The sequence below is a fragment of the Dendropsophus ebraccatus genome, chromosome 1, assembly GCF_027789765.1.
Source record: "Dendropsophus ebraccatus isolate aDenEbr1 chromosome 1, aDenEbr1.pat, whole genome shotgun sequence".
In the NCBI taxonomy this organism is placed as follows: domain Eukaryota; kingdom Metazoa; phylum Chordata; class Amphibia; order Anura; family Hylidae; genus Dendropsophus; species Dendropsophus ebraccatus.
The window spans coordinates 205,583,130-205,608,984 of record NC_091454.1 but is presented as its reverse complement, the minus strand read 5'-3'; the positions used below and the strand labels follow the sequence as shown (position 1 = coordinate 205,608,984).

At 43.9% G+C, this 25,855-nt stretch overlaps 1 protein-coding gene across 1 annotated transcript in view; it reads right to left on the bottom strand.

The window, feature by feature from the left end:
* The window catches only part of NOTCH3 (notch receptor 3), a 55,869-nt gene that overhangs the window by 5,006 nt on the left and 25,008 nt on the right, over positions 1–25,855 (bottom strand). Inside the window, exons 2-29 of the mRNA XM_069945527.1 lie at positions 25,422–25,503; positions 17,227–17,369; positions 16,804–17,139; positions 16,583–16,705; positions 15,906–16,139; positions 15,272–15,427; positions 15,000–15,185; positions 14,798–14,911; positions 13,757–13,870; positions 13,052–13,285; positions 12,772–12,882; positions 7,879–8,071; positions 7,653–7,804; positions 7,360–7,473; positions 6,861–6,980; positions 6,459–6,611; positions 6,142–6,370; positions 5,736–5,937; positions 3,913–4,066; positions 3,645–3,829; positions 3,428–3,560; positions 3,072–3,323; positions 2,743–2,855; positions 1,356–1,915; positions 912–1,244; positions 664–827; positions 345–552; positions 176–260 (exon numbers count right to left, since the gene is read on the bottom strand). Of these exons, the coding sequence (XP_069801628.1) occupies positions 176–260; positions 345–552; positions 664–827; positions 912–1,244; positions 1,356–1,915; positions 2,743–2,855; positions 3,072–3,323; positions 3,428–3,560; positions 3,645–3,829; positions 3,913–4,066; positions 5,736–5,937; positions 6,142–6,370; positions 6,459–6,611; positions 6,861–6,980; positions 7,360–7,473; positions 7,653–7,804; positions 7,879–8,071; positions 12,772–12,882; positions 13,052–13,285; positions 13,757–13,870; positions 14,798–14,911; positions 15,000–15,185; positions 15,272–15,427; positions 15,906–16,139; positions 16,583–16,705; positions 16,804–17,139; positions 17,227–17,369; positions 25,422–25,503 (5,183 nt within the window). The remainder of the gene's footprint in view (positions 1–175; positions 261–344; positions 553–663; positions 828–911; positions 1,245–1,355; positions 1,916–2,742; positions 2,856–3,071; positions 3,324–3,427; positions 3,561–3,644; positions 3,830–3,912; positions 4,067–5,735; positions 5,938–6,141; positions 6,371–6,458; positions 6,612–6,860; positions 6,981–7,359; positions 7,474–7,652; positions 7,805–7,878; positions 8,072–12,771; positions 12,883–13,051; positions 13,286–13,756; positions 13,871–14,797; positions 14,912–14,999; positions 15,186–15,271; positions 15,428–15,905; positions 16,140–16,582; positions 16,706–16,803; positions 17,140–17,226; positions 17,370–25,421; positions 25,504–25,855) is intronic.

The window sequence follows — 25,855 nt, the reverse complement described above, 5'->3', positions numbered from 1 at the left end:
CTCCAGGTCAGGTGTGATTTGCAATTAAGCTCCATTTACTTCAATGGAACTGAGTTTCAAACCCCACCCAATCTGGAGACAAGAGAGGGGGGAAAGTGGCCATGTTTTTGTAGCACTGGATAAACCCTGTAAGGCTTGGCTCCATAAAAGGGTCCAATGACCTGTAGGGACTTACCTTGAGTCTCTTGGTCTCGGGGCAGTCTGTCTCAGTCCAGTCTTCAGACAGATCTTCCATGAGACGTTCTGCTTTGGCAATGTTCCTGAAAAGACATCAACAAGATGAGAATGGTAAGAGACGCGACCAAGGAAACGGTCAGCACAAAGTCATCTGGATCCGTCCTTACTTGAGTCCAAGAGCATCTTGACCAACAGGCTCCCTGCGGTCCCTGTCCTTCTTCAAGATGAATCCTTCAGGAAACCACAGAGTACTATGGGCCCTCTTTCTGCGAGACACTAGGACACCCAAGACGGCAACTACTAAGACCAGCAGCCCTGCCACCGCTACTAGTGGCAGGAGATGAAAAGAAGTCTTTTCGTCTGGCATCTTTTCACCTGAGAACGCATATGGACAGTCATAATAAGGCATGTGACGGCCACCAACTCTCTAACACCTCTAGCTCTGTGCCCTTATGTCCGCCCTCTCGCCCTGGTTACATTACTTACTTCTTATAGCTTTCAGTGGGTATGGGAAATTTAACATGTCTACTGCGTTGAGTGCCGCCAAGTAGTCTGCCGCTCTGTCTGTGTCGGGGAAGCACTCGGACATCTCCTTGTCGTCCACTTGTTTCTTGCATAAGCGATTATCGATTTCCAGGAACACTTCAGACCTGTGTATGAAAGGGAACATAAAAAGTCTGCTCCTCCCTTCCCCGTGATATCATACCTACACACCGGCCCATCCCCGTACTAACCCGATGATGTCATGATCCAGTTCCCTTCTAACGCGTCGCTCCGACGTCTGGCTTTTACGGTAGGGTTTGATCATATACTGCCCGTTCTTGTCCAAACGGAATCGCAGTGTAGTCCTCAGGACGGCGCTGAGCCTCTGCAGGAAGGCCTTACTACCCTTCAGCAGCTGATCTGGTGGAAGTAGAACCACTATGACCAGCACTCCATCTGCTAGCTGTTCTCCATCCGGATTTCCGGCACAGTCAAGACCGTCCCATCCACACTCTTCAGAGTTGCACCCTTGATCGCAGCGGCCGTCTCCATAATGGTCCCGACAATACTGTTCATAGACTGGGCTAAAAAGACAAAAAAAAAAAAAAAAAAAATTACATTTCCCCATCAGCCATCCCCATCATACGGCGCCCCACCACCCAGGGTGAGCCCCGAGCGTCTTATCCCCGACTTACTTGCAGCTGCGTTCACTCCCACCGCGACAGTCGAAGTTATCGTAGAGGCACTCGGCCGTGGCACACAGGGGATCACACTGAGAGTTGTTGAATCGGGCTCGGCAGTCCTGTCGCGGACAGTTCTTCCATGGGTCGTCTCTAGTGAAGGTGCAGTCTCCACCGTCGTATTGACACTCCTTAGAACTGCACTCCTTATCACAATGGCCGTCCCCGATTTTATTAAGGCACTGAGGTGGGCTACATTCCGGAGTCGGGGCCGGCGGCGGGAAACTGACTATGGGAGCTTTTTTATCGCATCTTGGTCCAAAGAAGCCGGGAGGACAAATGCAGCTGAAGTAAGGGAAGGTGGAAGAATGCACGCACTGGGCGTTGTTCTGACACGGAGAAGGGGAACAAGAAGCTAGTCGAGGAGTCATCATGGTGGTATTAAGACGACAATCGATGCCAGGAGGGCAGACACAGCGAGGGCCCTGGGGTGAAGGGACACAAGTGAAGCCGGATGGGCAGGTAAGGTCTCTGCAGGACTTCACTGGGTGCTCACAAGAGGGACCGGTATAACCCTTCAAAATATAGGGAGAGTAACAAAAAATATTAGTCCATTTAACTTGTGATAGTCGAACAAGGTTTGCTCTTACAGTTATAAAAAAATAAAAAAAATTATAATATATATATTTATTATATTATTTATTTGACCAGTTATTTAGACCCTCATCTATTTCTAGATATAGCCAGGAGAAGTGTGTGTGCACGTCACTTCGCTGCCTTTTAAGTCTTTTTAACTAGAAAAGCTCTATAGAGTTACACACATATCATACGGCAAGGAGGAGACTGCCGGAACCTGGGAGGAAGAAACCATCAGGCACAGGCTTGGTAGGGATTGGATTGGTAGGGGTCTGAACACTTAGACCCCAATGATCAAAACTTGAAATATTAAAGGTTTGTATAGGGGCAAGTAGTGAGAAACAACCTCAAATCTTATCCCCTAAAGCAAAAACAAAAATATGATCCCAATATGTTTCTCCCTTTTGATGCAGGTTCATCAGGGGATCAAATAAAGGGATCATCTCACTGGGTGCTATTATTGTATCTAGTTGAAATTTTTATGTATACTCCTTATATGTGTTGGCTCCCATGACGCTCATGATGTGATTGTCCACATGTCTATGTCCACATGTCTATATCTTGAAAACAAAATTTTTATATACATTTTAGAGCACTCCAAATAAACATTATATTTTACTTATAATGCAGTTCAGTAAAGAACGTTCGCTTTAAGTTAATAGGTAAAGTTTATAGGAAGTGCGGATGTGTGGGATATCATCCAATGATCATTAGTAAAATATACATAGATCGTTTTAAAAAAATAAAAAAAGGGAAAGACTCTTACTGAGGTGCAGCGACAAGTGTAGCCAAGGGGGGTATTTACAGTCACACGACAAACTCCGCCATTATGACAAGGTCGGGACTCGCAAGTGTTCACCACGCTCTGGCATCGTCGACCTGAAAAAGACCCATACTGCTTAGTCTTACTAGAATACAACGGTCTAGCCAACATTGCGGCAATTGCAATTCAACATGCCCAGAAGAAATATGTGTTTTGGGTAAGGATGACTATGAATCTATACACAGCCATAATTATGAATGGTAATACTGATGTCATCCAGAGTAACAGATGCTGGAACAAAAATTTTACAGAACAACCTTTATCCTACTTACCAGTATACCCATTTTTGCATATGCACAGGTAGTCATTGGCCATCTGGACGCAGTCTCGGGTGTTGTGGGCGACACAAGGCCCAGACAGGCACTCGTTGATGTCCCCCTCGCATCTCTCGCCGGTGTAACCTGGAGGACAATTGCAGCGGTAGCCGCCAACTTTATCCACGCAGGTTCCGTTGTTCAGACACTTGGGCTGTCCTGTATTTGTGAGGGAGGAACAGTCGTCTTCATTGATCTCGCAAAGAACGCCTGTAAAATATATAATGAAGGAGATGATCCAGAGCCTGGATGTACTAGGGCAAATATCAATGGTACTGCTGGTGATAAAGGGTTAAGAAGCAAGCAGTTCTTACCAAGCGTGCCAGGGGGGCAGGAGCAGATGTATCGCCCGATCAAGTCAATGCAGGACCCTCCGTTTTGGCAGGGATGGGACTGGCACTCATCTATGTCGATCTCGCAATCCTTTCCTTCAAATCCGGCTTGGCACTAAATAGGAAAAGATTCCAGAGTAAGTATACTACATTATACTGGATATAAGGGGTAAGCCGCGTATATGTCAGCTCCGCTCACCTCGCATACGTATCCCCCCAGGTAGCTGAGACAGGTGCCTCCATTCTGACAGGGGTCCGAGTCACACTTATTGATGGGGGTTTCACAGTAGCTGCCGGTGTAGCCCACTCGGCAGTAACACTTGTGAGAGTTGCCGGTAGTTATACAGGTTCCTCCCGAGTGACAGAGCTGATCTACACGGACACCTAAGACGATGAAAAAAAAAATTAGACTGTGCTAGAAGGGCGAATGACACACTCAGCCGTGACTGCCGCCATCTCTGCCTCACCTTTCTTACTGGCTGCCACTTCACAAGAGACGCGGGGCACGTCACAGTATATTCCTGCCCATCCTGGGGGGCAGTCGCAGTGGATAGAGGCGCCCTTCTGTGTACACCGACCACCATTCTTGCAGGGAATGCTCTGGCACAGATCCACTAAACTCTGGAACCAAGAAGTAGATTGAATTAAGTTTTAATCCTCTGTTCTCATCTATAGGGGGCAGTATGACAGCACTATGGGGGAAATTTATCAAACATGATGTAAAGTGAAACAGGCTCAGTTGCCCCTAGCAACCAATCAGATTCCACCTTTCATTTTCCAGAGAGTCTGTGAGGAATAAAAAGTGGACTCTGATTGGTTGCTAGGGGCAACTGAGCCAGTTTCACTTTACACCATGTTTGATAAATCTCCCCCTATATGTTGGTAAATTAAAGGGGTTACCCAACGTTACAAAAACATGGCCACTTTCTTCCAGAGACAGCACCACTTGTTTCCAGTTTGGGTGCAGGTTTTGCAGCTCAGTTCCATTAAAGTAAATGGAGCTTAATTACAAACCACACCTGAACTGCAGACAAGAGTGGTGCTGTCTCTGGAAGAAAGTGGTCATGTTTCTCTAACACTGGATAACCTCTTTAAAGGGCGCTTCTAGTGAAAATGAAAAAGAATTAAAACTTCCCAGCTCTCTTGGATGCTCACTTTCTGGAGTAGTTTCCTTTGAGGCTCAGTTCTCCTTCCAAACTCACTAACAGGAAGTCATTGTGATCGTCCCCCATGTTTCTCTGAGCAGAGCTGTAACCCGGTCATTTCTACAAGCCTGACGTTCACATTATATGTGTCTCTCCTCACTATACCCTAGCCTTTCCCTTCTATACACATACGCAGAGGCTGCTGTAATCACAGGGCTTAAAGGGGTTATCCAGCGCTACAAAAACATAAGCCACTTTCCCCCTACTGTTGTCTCCAGTTTGGGTGGGGTTCTGAAACTCAGTTCCATTGAAGTTAAAGGAGCTTAATTGCAAACCGCACCTGAACTGGAGACAACAGTAGGGGGAAAAGTGGCCATGTTTTTGTAGCGCTGGATAACCCCTTTAATCAACTATTTCCCAATACAAACACTTTATAAATTATAATCCTATGGAAATAAAGAAGGTCATACACTTTCAACAACGGTTCTGTTATCTACCCAGACGTCCAGATGAATGTCCAGCATGGGTGACCGAATATGTGTTGTCTATGGGGGGAGGGGGTAGAGAAAGCCACAGATAGCTATGGTGCCAGCTTATCCTCCCCAGAACAGTATGGTTGGTCAGCAAATATCCAACAAGTGCCACACTCCTCTCCAACAACATCTGTCAGGGGAATTATACACTTTAAAATGGCAGCCATATCTGGTGGTGTCCACTAACTTAATTAATGTGGTATCTCTCTAAAAAAAAAATCCATCTTTCTCACTTTTTATTTCTCCATCAGCAGCAAAGAGAAAGTAAAGGACCTTGGTAAGTCAAGTCTTCTTATTCTGCCCCATAGAGTAAATTTAAACACTTAGGAACAAATCTTAAAAGGATTCTACTGGCGGTACACTTTACAGATATCCTATGTAAAACGGTCAGCGCAAATGGCTTGCAACGAGACAGTGACAACCCATACCCCTTTAGTTCGTCACAAAGAAAATAAAAAATCTTAAATTGGTGCTCCACCTGAAGCACGATCGGAGTGACATCACCAACAAATACAATTATTAAAAAAAATTTTTAATTGTTAACCCCTTTTCTGAATTAGATTCCGAATTAACCCCCATCATATACAATAGCCAGGATCGCATCCGCCTCACCTGACACTGTGTCCCTGTATATCCATTAGGACAAATGCAGCGATAGGACTCCACCTTGTCCAAACACGTGGCTCCATTCTGGCAGGGGTGGGAGTCACACTCGTTGACTTCATGCTGGCAGTGAGATCCGGTGAAGCCGGGCCGGCAGATACAGGTGTAGGTGTTGACACCATCCACACAGGTACCGCCATTGAAACACGAACTGTGAGAAGACAGAAAGGTGAATAAGACTTCCAAATTTAGTCACCACAATGGGCTCCTTATTTTACCCACAGATGCCAGAAAGTGGTGACTAATGGGTCGCACAAAGTTGCTGCAACATGCAAGGAAGAAAGCATGCAAATGGGCAAGCGAGAGGGTGGATAGTCTATAAAATGGTGACAGATGAGAGCAATGTATGGATTACCTATCAGTGCAGTCCTGTACGTTGTTCTCGCAGAACGGCCCCGTATACCCGGGCGCACAGATACACACATAGCTGTTTACGTAGTCCAGACATGTCGCTCCGTTGCGACAAGGGTTACTGAGACACTCATTAATTTCATTCATGCATCGGGATCCTGTGAATCCGGGCAGACAGGTGCAGGAGAAGGAGTTTATTCCATCTCTGCAGGAGCCGCCATTAAGACAGGGATCTAGAAAAAGGGACAAAAGAGAGCTTAGCGTCTGCCAGCGACCCAACGCTTCTGTCTAGATTGGCAGCAGGCTGCACGGCGGACTCACTGGGCGCGCAGTCATTGATATCTGTCTCACAGTCAGGACCGGTGTATCCTGGTCTGCAGGCGCAATTGTAGGATCCGGGGAGGTTGGTGCACTGGCCGCCATTTTGGCAAGGGCTGCGGTTACATTCATTTATGTCAATGTCACATGAATCACCTGTAACAAGAGAGATATAAGAATTCTCTTTAGTATATACATAGGAAAATGAGAAATAAATAAATAAATATTATATATATATATATATATATATATATATATATATATATATATATATATATATATATATAATTTTTTATTATTATTTAATGATCTGGCATTATATTTATGCAGGATATCATGGATAAGTAGTCAGGATTAACCATTTCAGTGTCTTTTATTATTATATTAGTTCCATAGGTCACTTACCATTCCAGCCTGGGGGGCATTTGCAGGTATGGCTCTCATAGTCTGGTGTCGGTGTACAAACCCCACCATTATGACAGGGCTCATGGCTGCAGGGGGCAAGTAGTGTTTCACAGGTCTGACCTTTAAAAAGAAGAAAAGGGTTAAAGAGAGTCCAAATCTAAATAGGTAACACCGAGGGAATAAATAAAAAAGTATAGTTTAAAAATAAAAATATTTCTTATATAATTTCCCTCCTTTTAGTATTTAAATATTGCTTTGGCTTCAAGAACTGCATGAGAACAGCCCTTGTGAAAGCCCCCATACAGCCCACCAGCTTCAAAGACATGGTGTAATCCTTAATTTCACCTGCGGAGGCGCTGCAGGGCAGTTGAACACTTATGCCCAGGTTTCCCTCAGATCACTGATCACTAGGGGTTCATCTTACTTTCAATGCACAGTTCCAATACATGTTTGAAGTTGAAGAAAAGATCTTGTCTGAAGAGGAGCAGCCAAATCCTACCTGTGTATGGCAGTGTGCACAAACAGCTGTACCCGGCAATGCCGTCCACGCACGTCCCTCCATTCAAACAAGGGGCAGGGGCGCATTCATTAATGTTGGTCTCACACAAGTTACCTAGATAGAAGAAAATAAGAATTAAGGGCCAAACCCGACTACTGACAGATGATCATTCTTTGCTTAAGGTTATCTAACGTCGTCATATCTACAGTCACGCGCTGCTCCTCATGTGTCCAATCATTCACAAATCAAGATTAAAAGTAACGTATATCATACAGTATCTGTGGTGACATTACCTATGAACCCATCTCGGCAGCGGCACACAGGCACTCCGGTGTGGTCCACCATGCAGGTTCCACCATTTTGGCAGAAGGTTCCGGAACAGCTGTCGGTGCTCCGCCTGTCACACACTCTGCCATGCCAGCCCGGATGGCACTCACAGGCATAGCTAAAATTTAAAAAGGCGTTAAAAAAGCCGTTATATCGAAATAAGCCTTAGAGCTCATATGACACCATTCTTACCCATCGTTGGATTTGCGGCATGTCCCGTGACTGCATCTGGGGACACAAGGCTGGGTGGGGTTGCACAGGGAGTCGCGGGGTCCTCCATCCTCTGGGCAAACACATCGGAAGCCGCTGTCAACAACCTGGCAGGTACCTCCGGCTTGGCAAGGGTTAGATGCACAGGGGGACACCTTTACATTACAGAGGGGACCTGGAAGACAAATCGGGACATAGATATTTGTTAACCTAAAATATTGGTTGTATAGGTATTTCTGGGAATAGTCTAATTTATATATATTTATATATATATATATATATATATATATATATATATATATATATATATATATAATTAATCTATGTCCTCTAATGTATGCGTGGCCATTTTGCAACACACTGTCTAGATACTTAAAGGGGTTGTCCTATTAACTATTTTTCTGAATTAATAGGATAGCAGTGGCAGCCGGACCTTCCAGTAACCCAGAAAAAGTGGGTCATGATTCATGATGGATGACTGCCACTTCATCGCACCATTCTGTGGATAGGAAGTAAATGTTGTCGGTGGTACTATCCCTCGGTAACCGTGCCACCCCGGTATATGGGCCATGTCTGATGGCACATATTCTCTTAAACAAGGCTAAGCTGCAATTCTGGACGCCGCCATTTATGGCGCCGTTTTTAGCGTCAGCTTCTTAAAAGGGTTGTCCAGGCTTACAAAAACATGTCCGCTTTTTTCCCAGAAACAGCGCCTCTCCTGTGCTCAGTTTGGGTGTGAATTTGCAGCTCCGTAAATGGGGCTGAAATGTAATACTACATATAACCTGAGACAAAGGAGGCGCTGTTTGTGGAAGAAAGTAGCTTTTTCTAATCCTGAACCAATCCCTTTAAGTCAAAAATAGTATAGAAAAAGTCGAGCGCATACAACTTTCCAAGGCTCCTAAAAAGCAAGTCTGTCTTCTCTTCACCCAGAGCTTTCGGCCTTCTGTACCAATTCCTGTAAGTGTCATTCAGCTTTTTCAGTAACTAGCAGATGACGGAACAAGAGGATGAGTCAGTGACTTCCCATATCCAACCTAAATTCCTCCATGTTCTTGCCCTATGGTGCCCCCTTTACTGTCTCCGCTTCCTAATATGTTCTGGCTCCCAGATACCACCGCCATCTGCTCTCCATTAGGTCTGTCCATGGTATTTGCTGACCATTTATGGTCCCAAGTAAAGGCTATGGTCATGGGAGAAAAAAAATAAATCCTCAACTCATCCAAAAATAGATGAAAAACAGCAATTTAGTAATGTGCAGAAAAAACAAACAGGACGTGGAGGAGCGACCCCCGTACTACAGAAATAGCCAGCGGGGATCAGGAGTGCCAGCTGTCTGCGTGTGTGAACCTTCTCTAGGAGTACACATGGGGGCTATATAAAGAGGGCTCCTCCCCTAACACTACAGGGGGCGCTCAGGCTGGAGAGCGATGGTGGTGATGGCCGATCAGGCCGGAGAGGCTTCCTGCCAGTACACCGGCTCAGGACACCGCTCTTCTCCAAAACAAAAATACAGGAACGGCTATGGATTGCCTATGTCAGGTTATTTTAGGCACCCTGCTATTTAGTGTATGACCACAAGCATCAGGAGCACGCCCACAGGAAACCATTTTTCACACTCATCAGGAGCTGAACTCAACGAGACACCAATCAAATTTATATACTATATAAAATAAAAAAAATAAAATTTTATATATATATATATATATATATATATATATATATATATATATATATATATATATATTAGATATAATTTTATTTATTTTTTTACTAATACTGGAAAGTATACAAATGAGAGTGTATACACACACACGCACTCATTTGTATACTTTCCAGTATTAGTCTACTAGTAGTAGATTACTCTAACTTTAGGAGTGCCTTATATATTATTAGAGTATAGTATTATATGATTAACAGTACACTGGTGAAAGGCTCTGCTAGTTTTACTATTCGGCTATTCTTGCTAGTGGAAGATTATTCTATTATGGCTAGTAGGATTTTTGTTTACTGCAGTGGTGCTATATGGCGGTAGTATTACTGCAGTGGTGCTATATGGCGGTAGTATTATTACTGTTGGGTGTATATTATCCTATGATTGGTATTCTTTTATTAGTAGAACAGTTTATTGGTAGTCATAGACTACTTTATGCATGTATGTGTGTGGGGGTATGTATGCATGTATGTATCTATCTATCTATCTATCTGCATGTATGTGTGTGGGTATGTATCTATCTGTATGCGTGTGTGTGTGTGTGTGTGTATAATATATCGTATTTTCTGGTGTATGAGACGACTGGGTGTATAAGACGACCCCCAACTTTTCCAGTTAAAATATAGAGTTTGGAATATAATCGCTGTATAAAAAGACTACCCCTCTTCGAACGCACATCAAATAAAAACTTATAAAAAACATCAGATAGCAGTGAGATCTGAGAATTAAAGAAGGAGATACAGTAATACCGGTAGGATACAAGGGCGGCTAGACAGGTGAAAGAGGTGTGTTTTTCTGTGCACAGCGACACTCTACCGTTTTTTGAGCTCCCCCCACCATATGCGGTGACCGCAGATCCTCTGGTCCAAATAATGATTTGTATTTGAAATAACATTGTTCTTACATCACACTTTGCTTTCGTCAAAGAATCCTCCTTTTGCAGCAATTCCAGCATTGCACACCTTTGGCATTCTAGCTATTAATCTGTTGAGGTAAGCTGGAGAAATTGCACCCCACGCTTCTAGAAGCAGCTCCCACAAGTTGGATTGGTTGGATGGGCACTTCTGGCGTACCATACGGTCCAGCTGCTCCCACAACAGCTCAATGGGGTCACATCTGGTGACTGCGCTGGCCACTCCATTACCTATGATAGAATACCAGCTGCTGCTTCTGCTGTTAATAGTTCTTGCACAATTTGGAGGTGTGTTTAGGGTCATTGTCCTGTTGTAGGATGAAATTGGCTCCAATCAAGCGCTGTCCACTGGGTATGGCATAGCGTTGCAAAATTGAGCGATAGCCTTCCTTATTCAGGATTCATCCGTCCACAACACTTTTTTCCAGTCTTCCTCTGTCCAATGTCTGCGTTCTTTTGCCCATCTTAATCTTTTTCTTTTATTGGCCAGTATCAGATATGGCTTTTTCTTTGCCACTCTGCCCTGAAGCCCAAAATCCCGCAGCCGCCTCCTTACTGCAGATGTTGACACTGGTGTTTTGCGGGTACTATTTAATGAAGATGCCAGTTGGGGACCTGTGAGGTGTCTTTTTCTCAAACTAGAGACTCTAATGTGCTTATCTTCTTGCTTAGTTGTGCAACGCGGCCTCCCACTTCTTTTTCTACTCTGGTTAGAGCCTGTTTGTGCTGTCCTCTGAAGGGAGTAGTACACACCGTTGTAGGAAATCTTCAATTTCTAAGCAATTTCTCACATGGAATAGCCTTCATTTCTAAGAACAAGAATAGACTGTCGAATTTCAGATGAAAGTTCTCTTTTTCTGGCCATTTTAAGCGTTTATTTGACCCCACAAATGTGATGCTCCAGAAACACAATCTGCTCAAAGGAGGGTCAGTTTTGTAGCTTCTGTAACGAGCTAGACTGTTTTCAGATGTGTGAACATGATTGCACAAGGGTTTTCTAATCATCAATTAGCCTTCCGAGCCAATGAGCAAACACATTGTACCATTAGAACACTGGAGTGATAGTTGCTGGAAATGGGCCTCTATACACCTATGTAGATATTGCACCAAAATCCAGACATTTGCAGCTAGAATAGTCATTTACCACATTAGCAAAGTATAGAGTGCATTTGTTTAAAGTTATCTCATCTTATCTTAAAGTTATCTTCATTGAAAAGTACAGTGCTTTTCCTTCAAAAAAAAAAATATTATATATCTATATATATATATATATCTACACACATGCGGACATGCATTTACAATGCAGCTCCTGACAAGCGATGCTTCAGGCTGGGGCTGTAGAGATCCCGGCTGCATGAACACGCTTGTAAAGGTCTTTGTCGCCATCTGTTTCCAGCTGGACAGTGATGTCCGGGCTCCACCTCTACAAAGGTCTTATTGTATTCCGCAGGCCGTAAAATCACATTAGACTACAGCGAACATTCCTGACATGTTTCTGCCGGCTCAAAAAAAAAACGTCTTTTCCTAAGTATGAACAGCACCGGATGACCATACTCAGACCTCTAATGTATCACCAAACCACACCATATATATATCTCCAGCCTGTTTCATAGATATATATATATATATATACATACACACACACACACTTTTTTTTTTTTTTTTTTTAACACTCCCAACACCCATTTGTACCCAGATACCAACATTGGCCAATGCATACAATCTGGTTATGCAGAGCTTAAAGGGGTTGTACAAGACTAAAAAAAAAAAAAAAAAAGAAGAGCGCCTCACCTGCCCACAGGTCGTGTGTGGTATTGCAGCCCGCTTCAGTTACTTTAGTGGACTTGAGCTGCAATACCAAGTACAACCCACTAACAGGTATGGCACTGTTTGCTGTATGAGCGCAGCCATGTCTTTTAATAGGTATTGCGAATATGCAAATAGCCAAAGAATTCTTATCCTAAATGCTTATTACTTGAATGATATACTTGCAATGGTTATAAGCAACGATAATAATCACATCACATGTTCATCGTATAGGTGGCAGTGGTTGGTACTGCAGAATTCACCTATCACATATTGCCTGAACCATTAGAGCAGGGAGGAATCAGTAAGTCAAGGCCAGCAGAACACCAGCTTGAAAGGCATGACAGGTTCCCATCAAAGTAAACTGACCCCCTTTTCCTATGTACAAGCCCTTTAAACGCATTGGTCATCCTGTAACCCCCCGAGCAGTAGAGCTTTTTACCTGTAAATCCTGGTTTGCACACACAGTCATATCTATTGATCCCGTCTTTGCACTCGCCATATTCGCATGGGTTGCTGGCACAGTCATCGTAATTGTATTCGCAGTTAACACCTATGAGGCAAGACAAAGATTGTTTACAAGGAAAACCAGTCTTGTGACCTGGATATGGTCTTGCAAAACAGAGCTCCGTCTGGCAAAAGAGGATGCTGGTGTCTGAAAGGTGGACACTCTGAACATGGGACCCCATGCAACCGGACCTTATAAGTACCCAATGTCTCACCTGAGGTTCCCGGCTGACAGTAGCACAAGTACTTGTTGACCAGGTCAATGCATTTTCCTCCATGTAGACAAGGGTTACTGTGGCACTCGTTGATCTGGTTCTCACAGCGATAGCCGGTGTACCCAGGTTCACAAGTGCAGGTGAAGCTGGCGATGCCGTCGCGGCACTTTCCATGGTGACAGGGGTCAGGAGAGCACTCATTGATGTTACGTTCACAGAGCGGACCTTCAAAGCCTGAAACGGGAAAGGAGACAAGTGAAAAAGGGGTCAAAGGGGAGGCGGGGGAGCAGGCAAGGGAAGGGAGGAAACGGAGACAAGCAGCACATGCCCATATGGTGGAGCCAAAAAGCACTGGATGGCTTTCATGAGCCATCAGCAGATCATGACTCTCAAAGGAGTCAAAAACTGTGCATGGTCCATGGGAAAAGCCAAAAAAAAGAAGAAGTCAAGCACGGCCACTGGGGAAGCACAAGATGAAGAAGCATGAAGCACAGCAAGTCGGGTCCAGCTAGGTCAACGGGAGAAGAAGCGAGTAGGGAAGGCAGGATGAAGAAAAGATGGAAGTCTAGAGACAGCGAGAGACTTACCTCCCTGAATATAGAAAGAGACATCCAGAGAGCGTGAGAGAGAACAGGATACTGCATCAGAGACAGACCCCAGGAGTAAGGTTACCCTCAGTCAGTTAACCTGGACCGAAGAACTCACCCTCCGCGCATCGACATTCATAACCGTTGGGTCTATCCACACATTTGGCTCCGTTCTTGCAGGGCGTGCTGGCGCACTCGTCTATGTCAATCTGACACATGGAGCCCGTAAATCCTGAGAGAGATAGAATCCCAACATTACTTAGTGCCTTTTTTTTTCTTCTAAATTAAATTCAGAACTTTGTGGCTGATCCCCTCCCGGGATAGGAAGTATGCAAAGCGAGGTCATCAAGCTCAAATTCATTGTAGCGCTATTGTTTTTGGTAGTGACCCAACTGGTCTGGGACATCTGTTTGTGCTGCCGATAAAGCGGCCTGGAATGCAGCATGTGGCTCATTTGTTCATAAATGGAAATGAAGAAAAATGTACGGACACAAATGGACCCAGTTCATTCACATAAAACACCAGTTCTTCCACTGAAGGCAGGGAGAAAATTTGCCAAAAGTTTCCCAAAAATCTATGATTGAATATAACCATAAAAAGACAAGACCACTAGGCATCAGACTTCCAATCTATTGTTCAAGACTTCAGGCCTGTAGGTCTTTCTAATTTCTACAAATACAGGTTGTGCGCCACCTCTGTCCATGTCAGGAACTGTCCAGAGCATAAGAAGTTTTCTATGGGGATTAGCTGCTGCTCTGAACAGTTCTTGACACGGACAGAGGTGGCAGCAGAGAGCACCGTGTTAGACTGGAGAAAATACACCACTTCCTGCAGGACATACAGCAGCTGATATGTGCTGGAAGACTTGAGATTTTTACATAGAAGTAAATTACAAATCTATATAACTTTCTGACATCAGTTGATTGAAAGAAAAAAATTTTCTTGATCGGGGATTACAGTCAGATTATAGTCACCCTTCTAAAGGGGAATCCAGACTCTGCCCTGATGGTAGATGTCAAGGGAAAAAACAGTCAGACATGTTGGATTTCAACACGCCAGTACAATCTAGATCATAAAATGGGATTACCCCTTTAAAAGAAGCAATTCTTTCCAATCTATTTGAATGGCTATAGACAGGATACCCATGTTTAATACTTACCAGCCGGGCAGCTACATGTAAATCCATTGACCACGTCTTTACACACTCCGCCATTAACACAAGGGCTGCTGTCACACTCATTGATGTTGAGCTCGCAGAACGTACCAGTAAATCCTGACCAAGTACAGGATAAAGTTTTACACACACAGTAAAAGCAGATAAAAAGAATTAACGTCCCGATAGTAAGGCTATAGAGTCTCACCAGCCATGCAGATACAAGTGAACTCTCCTATACGGTCCAAGCAGGTGGCATCGTTCTGGCAGGGGGTGGACAGACATTCGTTGACATCAGTTTCGCAGCGAGGCCCGGTGTAACCCCGACCGCACTGACACTGGAAGGAACCCTGAGTGTTCACACAGCGACCAAAGTGTTCACAGGGGTTGGCACCTTTAGAAAGAGAATTGGCATATCTATTTAGCCATCTATGCCCACATCCATGGCCAACCCTTCAAGGGCATAGCGCTGTTCATTACCTATTGAGCATTCATCCACGTCCTGATCACAAGCTCCGCCTGTAAAACCAGGAGGGCATGTACAGATGGCGCGTCCGTTCACTGGGTTGGTGTCACACATGGCGTCTTTATGGCATGGGTTACTGACACACGCGTCCTCCAAATGGCAGAGGAGACCTGGCAAGAGAGTCCGATATCTATTAGTACTAAAAGCACCATCCCAGACCTAATAGACTAGGGGTCGGGATAACGGACTTACATAGACAAGGCCTCCTGTAATACTTTAGTTTCTTGGAAACAGGGAACCTTTGGTCGTCCGGCTGTTGCAAAACTACAATTCTCATCATGCCTGGACAGCCAAAGCTTTAGCTTTGTCTGTCCAGGCATGATGGGAAATGTAGTTTTGCAACAGCCGGAAGGCCAAAGGTTCCCTTACCTGCTCTAAAACAAAGTTGTCAAACTCGTGGCCTGTTGAAAAACAATTCCCATCATGCCTGGACAGCCAAAGCTAAAGCTTTGGCTGTCCAGGCATGATGGGAATTGTGGTTTTGCAACAGCTGGAGCAACACCAGTTTTCCATCCCTACTGACCCCAATGATTTAGCTGAAGGTTCACCATCTGTAAAACATGGGACAGATCCATACTCCACACTTACCAGTTTTGCCCATGGGACATTCACAGTAGAAGGAAGCCACTCGATCGTGGCAGGTGGCACCATTAAAACAGACGGCGGTGGCACAGTCATCGATGTTCTCGCTGCAGCTTTCTCCCGTCCAGCCATTCACACAGACGCACGTGTGCCCACCCAGGGTGTTGAAGCAGGTCCCTCCGTTGTGGCAGGCATTGGGCTGGAGCTGACATTCGTCCACATCCTCTGTACAGAACTGGCCTGGGGTAAAAAAAAAAAAAAAATCATAAATTTAAAGATATTCAATAGCACCATCACAGCCATCTGGTCAACCACAAGTAATTCTTGCTGTGCTGTCACGTTATATAGCGTTCTAATATACAACTGTGTTTGGAATTCTTTGTAGCAGGAGGAGGAGGAGGAGATTGCTAATCCAATAAGAGGATTTAGGGCAGGAATCAGGATACAAACTCTCTAGTTGTAATTGGAAAGTGGAGAAGATGAGAGTCCAAAGAGTCCATCTAATTGCATCGGCCACAAAGGAATTTTACCCTCAGGTGGAATTAGTACTTCTTATGCTCAACCTTTCATTATGTTTGCAATAAAAGGGCTCTGCGCTACTACTTTTTGGGTCTTGTTAGTTTTTCTTTTGCAACTTTTTAGCCTTTTACTAAAATGGTGAGAACAGGCCTATCGGTTCTCACCTGTCCACTCAGGAGGACACTGGCAGTTATAGGTGTTCGCGCCATCCACGCAGGTGCCACCATTCATACATCTGTGGTCGGGGCAGTCGTCAACATTTGTCTCGCAATTTGGACCTTCAAAACCTGCAGGACAAAAGAAGGACAATATAAAAATGTACGACTGGCCAACGTTTGCCACTGGCGACACTGATAAGGAGCTGGTTCAGAACCCGCTGTCTCACCTGGTAGGCAGACGCACTGGTACGTAAGGTCTCCAGTTGGTCGGCAGGTGCCTCCGTTTTGGCACTGTGAAGGTGAACACGGAACGTAGGGCAGCTCACACGACAGGCCGGTGTAGCTGCTAGGGCAGCGGCAGCGATAAGAACCAGCAGTGTTAATACATTGGCCTCCGTTATGACAAAGACCTGGAGTTCGGCACTCATCAATATCCACTCTACAACTTCGTCCTTGGTATCCTGGGGGGCACGTACAATTGTATCGCCCATTCCAGTTGGTACAACGAGCCCCGTTCTCACACGGGTTAGAGGCACAGGCATCGATGAGAGAGCAATCTTGCCCTGCGAAGAGCAAAAATATTAAGATTAAAAAATAAACAAATGGATTCACTACCCAAAAAGGCAACCCAAGGAATTCTACCCACTCACCTCTGAAACCCTTGGGGCAGCTACATTCATATTGTACAGTTCCTCCTTTGATGGAACTCTGGCAGACACCACCATTGACACAAGGAGTTGGAACACATGGATCTTTAAATTGGCAATAATCCCCAATCCAACCAGTTAGACATCTAGGGGTAAAAAAATAAATAATAAATAAGAAAACCCCTTTTCATGTGCCCATCAGACTTAAACATCAGATATGTAACACATATTCAGACATTTCATCAACTCTCAGTCGGCGGCAAATGATTTAGGGTCCTATTCCACAGGCCGAGGAGGGCCCGATCAACGATGTAAACGAGCGCTCGTTTACTGGGCCTATTCCACGGCCCGATGATCGATGAGCGAGGTCTGCAAGGACATCGTTACCGATGTTCTTGCAGCAGCATACATTTTCTCGCGCTGTCTTCATCCCCGGGTCCTGCGCACTCTATCTTCTAAATGGCTGGTCAGCTGACAGGCCACACTCAGCCAATCACAGGCCGCGGTGGTCCCGGTCTGTGATTGGCCGAGCGCTCCGTCAGCTGACCGGCAATTCAGAAGATAGAGTGCGCAGGACCCTGGGATGAAGACAGTGCAGAGAAGCCTGGAAAGGTAATGTATTACTGCTGCTGTCAAATCGTCGGTCGCCCGCAGCGCACCGCTATTCAACCGGTGGGGGAACGATGATTTTAGGTCTGGCCCTAAATGAACGATCAGCCGATGAAACGATCATCGGCTGATCGTTCTCTTTATTTCACCGAACGATTATCGGCCGAATCGGGCCAAATGGGGACGATCCGGTCGATTATCGTTACTGTGGAATAGGGCCCTTATAGGCAAGACCAAAAGACGCAATCAGATTGTTTATTACACAGAGCGATAATCTGCCGAATCAGCCTGATTCTGCAGATTATCGCTCCATGTGATAGGGCCCCAAGTCTAAGGTGGACCATGAGGCTGCAGACCACAGCTGGCTTGAAAAATGACCACCCAAATCTGTCTGAAAATACAATACCAACTAATGGTGGCAGCTCCACGACTGGGGTGACGTGCAAAAGAAAAAAAAAAAATAAATAAATAATGATCAATGACCAAGGGTGTACCGATTTTAACTTAGCAAAGGTTAAAGGTTCTTTTCTGTAGGAATTTCTATGCTCAATGCAAACAGAAAGTGTGCAAACATAGAAATACGTGGGAAAAAACGAAAGACAAAAAGAAAAAGCTGAAAAGTAAAAGAAAAAAAAATAAAAGTGGGAAAATTCATAAAATGCATAAATGAAAAGAAAAAAAAAAATGTGTGAAAAAGACAGATTTACGTAAACAGGAAAGGAGACAAAGGGAGGGTGGGGGGATTCGAGAACCAGACATGAAACAGCTGGGATGTGTTAGAGCGGATACTGTAACCCTTTCCAAGGTAGAAGATGGAGGCTTGGATGATATTATACAGATGAAACCCAAGAGGGCATTATAATGTACGGGTGGTGAGATCTTGGGCCAATATAATAGTATTGAGGCCGATTGTAACATTTTGAGATTATCGAAATCTCAGAATTTGCCCATAAAAGGAACTGCAACTTTTTCCCATTATAAGGAAACGCGCAAACAAAGATGGCGGTGAACACACTAATTTACCCGAAAGCCATCCCTCCCAATCTCATCATGTAGATGCCAAACTTCTATGTGTTCTGAATGGAATTTGGGGCAGTTTGGGGGGGGGGGGGGGGGGGGGGGTTGACTGCTCCCAGACTCTTTGGGTACTGGCTTAACGCCCCAAAATGCCCCTAGCAACCAATCAGATTTCACCTTTCATTTTTCAAAGAGTCTGTGAGGAATGAAAAGTGGAATCTGATTGGTTGCTAGGGGCAACTAAGACAATTATACTTTACACCAGTTTGATAAACATCCCCCTAAATGTTTGATTTCCCTACAGTGCCACCACAGGTGAAAGGGAATATTGCACTGTACTCTGTCTATGTAATGCAGGATAGGTCCTCCAGAGTAAGGGCCCTATTCCACCGGACGATTATCGTTCAAATCTAAACGATAATCGTTCGGTTGAAATGCAGTTAACGAGAAATCGTTAGATCGCTTTATAAGACCTGGACCTATTTTTATCGTTGCTCGTTCGCAAAACGTTCGCAAATCGTTCAAATTGAATAAGACGTCGTTTGGTCGTTCGCAGTAGATACGAACGCAATTGCGAAGAAATAGCCAAGAAAAAACGATCGCAAATACGATCATAAGTAACGATTATCGTTCCATGGAAATGAGTGAACGTTTTCAGGTCTTTCGCAATAGCGGTCGTTTGAGATCGTTAATCATTAACGATTATGCGAACGATAATCGTCTGGTGAAATAGGGCCCTAAGAGACACTCTTCGTAATTGCTTTCCACTTTGGGCAAGAGATTGGGATCCTTAACAAAGGAACCCCTCCTCTATTAACTCTGATTTTACTAATGGAGTGAATAAAAATGGCTTTTCTACAGTGGACAATCCTATAAAGAACATACAATAAAATATAAAATTTATTGTTAATTCAATTACTGTAAAGTATCAAAAAGGGCAATAAAAAGTTAAGGAATAAAGACGACATAACACTGAAGGAATGCGCTGCAGCCCTTTTATAGCAGAAGAGACGTCTAATTTAAAACTAGAGAAACCGGGTAGAAGAACGCCAAGAAAAACTGCTGCCAAAACCTCAAAAAAAAAAAAAAAAAAAAAAACCACAAAGAAATCCCAGAATCCACTGCAACTGTAAAACTACCAAGATTTGGTTCCTTAGCTCCACGCCTCGGGTAGAAACGACTGTAACGGTTGACTGGGAGATCGACATTACACAGCTAGACTGGCAAGGACAGGTGGATATATTAATGCAGATGAAAACCAGATGTTCCAGCTCCATCCCAATTTCCCACGATCCCCCCCTGCTCGCCCCCCTTCGTGAGACAGCTGGGCTTGAACATAATTGTACAAGAGGGGGATAAATATTTTAGTTTTCACCCCGCTCTCTGCTCTTCCTTCTTTCCAGGAGACACTACACATCCGGTATGAAAAGGGGAAAAAAAAAAAAAATTAATAAAGCATGTCAATGCCTAGGGCATCATTACAGCTTAGCGTGGGCCGCTGAAACACGGCCCAAACATGATACCACTCCAAAAAAACATCTAAAAAACCCCCCACAAACTCATCTTGCAGAATAAAGTCATAAAAAGGATGAAGGATCGGGAGCGTATCTATAAATTACGTTGGTAGAATCTACATCGAGAGGCCCAGGCAGCATTATGGGGCATTGGTGCCCTAGGTAGTCCTGCATATAAAATGGGTTTATCTGCGCTGGCATGTGTACAGCACTCCGCCCCGCGCTCTCCCGCACCCCACAGCTACTAACCAGACCCGTTTGGCAAGTTCTGTCTGACGCTCGATTCCCACGATAGGATGTATTTTTTTTTCCAGGCCGTCTCATACGGGTCTTTAAACTGTGAGATTTGTGTGTGAGCATTTGCAAACATTGAGAGTGTTTTAGGATCATAGGGTCCTTGGCGAACATAGTCGTGGAGACAAAAGGAACGTAACGCCTTAACATATAGATAGACAGGAATGGGTCCCGCTCCCACGCTCTTTTCCATGTACTGTGTGGAAAATACAACAACTGGCAATAGGCAAAGAAACTGGAGAAAAAGGTCGCTTACCAAATCGTGATAAAGTCACAAAAGGCCTTGTCACTAACCCAAAGGAACTCTTATCCATTGGCCATGTGCAATACTGCAGCCATGCTCCACCTCAAGCTCTAATACTGCACGTACCCCAAAGACAAGTACAGAGCATACATACAGGGAGCAACCACTGGATGTGGTCCCAGGTTATGGATCCCGTATGGACAAAAGTTTAAAGAAAAGACTTTTAAAAACTGTCTACAGCCTCCCCTTACAGTAAAACAAAAAAGGGCATACTTGCCTCTCACTGCTCCCACTGTCAGATCCTCTGGTCTCAGCTATGGCCCTATTCCGAGACCTTCTGATTATTTTACTGTTCAGGTTTGTGACTGGCGGAGCAAAAAGCAGAATGTCATCAGAAATGGGAGTGCAGATGGGATCTGAAGACCAGACAGCCGGAGCAGCTCTGTTATTGTTTTACTAATAAATGGAATATGCACACAGAGTAATTCTCATAGAAAACTCACATAGGCTCCATTATATGCTCGGACAGATTACGTTGTCCTCCTAAAGAAATGACACGTCAATTCTTTGGATGTACAGCGGAATCCGCCCGACCATAGAATGGAGGCTACGGAGCCGACAGAGAGGGAGGCGGGAGCGGCGTGGATAAGGACGGTGGATTTCGCGAGAATTACTGTGTGCATATACCCAAAAGGAGGAAATACACAATCAGAGGGAGCCACTTAGTCGGATAAGATGGATAACGTCTGAACTAGCCTGTTATGGTAACGAACACCTTACTGAACTCGGGACACCATATTGGATTTCTCACCACCTATTAGGATATACATATGTATGACCTACACACAATCGGGACACTGCTCTAGCTTAGTATGTACAATAGCACCAGTGCTACACAACAACAACCACCAACCCCATGAGATTACCCATTGTCTACTACAAAAAACAACTTTGTAATAACTTCTACCCGGATCGGGTCCGAAAACTTTATCCACCTTATACAGGGGCAATACTATTGGTGTATAAAATCGACAGATTTGAAAAAATCTAAGCCAATGTATACCATGGTGGACCCGTTGAGGTTATTCTAGTATATGTTCATAAATGGGCCAAAAAATTTAAACAAAAAAGCTGAAACTGTTGTATATGCTACATTTCTCAGAAACCATATAGGTTTGGAAAATGGACAGACCACCTTGGGTCTGTAATGACTACACATCACACCCTATTGCCAATATGCTGACATATGATGGGCCAGTGAGGTTGAACCCCACCACAGGATGCCAAAGTTAACTATTGAACATGAAATGCATCAACTCCTTTAGTCTGGATTAGGATGACCCAGAAATTCTTGTACAGAACTGCACGACAATCCAGAACCTGACAGATAGACGTCTGGACAGATAAAACAACATCTAATAATCCAACATATCCCGACTATAAAAAGCGTACAGCAGCAACACCTCCAGCTTCCAGGGGAGGATAACCTGGAGGCCAAAGGGTGAATCACTGCACAACATAAATGGTGAAGAACACATGCCAGACATTGCTTAATGCAGCTTGTGTTACAGAGGTGGAGTCCTATTGTCAGGTCATGGCTGAAAACAAGCCACATTGTACTAGTTCTCTCTACTGTATGAAAAACACGAAACTGGCTATTGTGCGGCCACGAAGACCCCGGGGCATGGCCGCTTTTTCGGGTTTCTAGACGCTGTGGTTTTACTTTACGTAGACATTTAATGCAAAACACTGGGCTGTAGCTATAAGTGAAATTGGCCCATATAAGAAGACTGCCTGGACTACAGCATCCTGCAGGTGTTAGAGTGTAAGCTCCTATGGTTTCACACATCTGTATACCTGCTCCCTGCAGCTTCACAGGTCTACATGGCTTCTTTCAGCCTTTGTTCGCTGCACCTGTCAGGCACTCCCTGGTACTTAGCTTTCCTCCCCGCGTGCACACACCCTGAGAATATAACCTGTTCTTCTACATCGGCAGAGGTTTGCCCTGCGGTGTGTGAGCGAGACCCATCACTTCTTAGCTGGAGTACAGAGAACAATCGGCATCTGTGCCAGCCACAGGGCCAGCCGCCCCCTCCTCACCACTAGTAAACACATACGTTAGGTTAGCCACACATGAAGAGGTACATACCGTATAATACCACACTCATGTACTGCTAAACATGATACAGACATTATACCTCCAGCATTTGCTTTATATAACACATATACTACCAACATTTACTTTATATGCCATCTATAGAGTCCTCATCAAAGTCTTATACACACAGAATACAGTACCTCCAACCAATCTCCTCAAATACTGCTATACATCATGTACACATTATACCGCCACCCTCCTCACACACAGTTACACATCATATATACACAGTATAACTTCACTAACCTTCTTATATACTGCTATACATCATGTACACATTATACCGCCATCCTCCTCACACAGCTACGCATCATATATACATAGTATACCTTCTACCAACCTTCTCATAAACTACTATACATCATGTACACATTATACCGCCATCCTCCTCACACAGCTACGCATCATATATACATAGTATACCTTCTACCAACCTTCTCATAAACTACTATACATCATGTACACATTATACCGCTATCCTCCTCGCACAGTCATATGGACAGAACACCACCAACCAAGCTTCTCAAATTGCAATACATCAGGAACACATTATACTGTCATCCTCATCACACACAGCTACACATCATATATACATGGTATACCTGGACTAAACTCCTTATATACTGCACATTTAATATATGCTATCCTCCTCACACAGCTACATATCTATATTAAATACACACGGTATACCTGCACTAACCTCCTCATACACTACTATACATCATGTACACACTATACCGCCATCCTCCTCACACAACTGCATGATATGTCATTCCTGTAATATACATCATGTATCCAAATAATACAGCCATTCTCCTCATATACAATAAACCACCTCCTATATTACCATGCACCATGTACATTCAGTATACCGTCATCCTTCTCATAGCTACACATCATAATATATATTACACACATATACACACACAGTATACATCCACTAATCACCTCATAATACTATACATCATGTACACATTGTACCGCCATCCTCCGCACAGGCACATACACATGATATATACAAAGCAGACCTCTACTAACTTCCTAAAATACTGCTATACATCATGTATACCGCCATTTCACTCAAACACAGTACACCTCCTGCTAGACATCATGTCAATGCGATATACAGCCATCTTCCTCACAATGATAAACGCCTTCTATACTTCTTCATATTTCCCTATACATCAAGTGCGCACATTAAACAGCCATCCTCCTCACACAGCTACACATCATATATACACAGTACATCTTCATCAGTCTCCTTATATACCGCAATACACTGGGCTCCATTTATTAATAGGATTATCTATATAACTCCTTCTATTTCAATATCAATGTCTCTACAACCATATTCACACAAAGAATTCGCCAACATGCTTATCATATACTGAAACATCATGAACATACAGTATACCGCCAATATCATACTTACACACCAGTGTAGTTCATGTACAGGGAATACCACTGTATACCGCCATCATCCTCATCATACTTACAGGTTAGGTGTAGGCTCTATACGTGACATTTCCTGAAAGCTACAGATCATATTTACTAGGGGTAAGAACAGATTGTTCACCGTTAAAAATTTTTTTGTCAAACCCACTAATGCTGCGTTTACACGGAACGATTATCGTTCGAGTTTGCACGATAACAATTGAATTTGAACGATAATCGTACGTGTAAACGCAGCGAACGATCAAACGAGGAGCGAGAAATCGTTCATTTTGATCTTATGTTCTTAAATCGTCGTTCGCAGCAAAAATAAATAAATTTCGCAGATCGTTCCGTGTAAACAGTCGTTCGCGGATTTTACTTATGTGCGCGATCGCAAAACGATTTTTACGTACGATATATCGTTCCGTCTAAACGCTGATCGTTCTAAAAAAAAAAAACATCGTTCTTTCGATATCGTTAATTGTACGAATTATCGCTCCGTGTAAACGCAGCAGAAGAGGGTACTATAGAGGCACCTACAGCAGTCTGTATGTGGTCCTAACTATTCTTTACATTACAAGTCATGTATTGATGTCCTAATGCTTGAGACACAATAATCAAACGCCTTTAAAGGATTAGAAAAACTTGGTTGTTTTCCAAGAAACAGCGCCGTACTTGTTTATTGGCAGCATACGGTACTGAGGCTCAGCTACAATGAAGTGAAAAGTGTCATCGCTCGCTAATGGCGAACAGGTGTTGCACTGTTTTGGGGAAAAGCAGCCATGTTTTAATACTTCTAGATAAGCCCTATAAGCATTGGGAAACGTGGAGACGCCACTTCTTTCTGCTCTGAAACCAACAGAGGCCGCGGATCAAATAAAGCACTGTGCATGCTCTTAGATAAACAATCGCCATCTTTACTACTTACACGCAGGAACCTTCTCCGTTAGAATACAATGTACATTTGGCGCCATTGAGACACGGTCTGTAGGTATCGAAACACTGGAAACCTGTAAAGAATATAAGATTAGAATTTAGAAAAATGAAAATTATAGAGTTTTCACACAAAAAAAAATATATACATATATGCGAGTCTACATGTATTATGTTATATATATATTCTTTTTTTTTTTTTTTTTTTTTTTTAATTGGAAAATTTTTTTGTTGACAAGTCAGTTAAATTTCTGGTTCATATAATAATCCAAAGTGATCATTCTCCATTGACAAATCCTATCATTGTGACGGACACCAACTGGGCAGCTAAACACTGGTTGTCAGATGGGCCATGACCGTGTCTGAACAGGGGGCATTCAGCTGTCAGCCTCCACCCAAGATCATTCTCATCCAATCAAAACACATGAA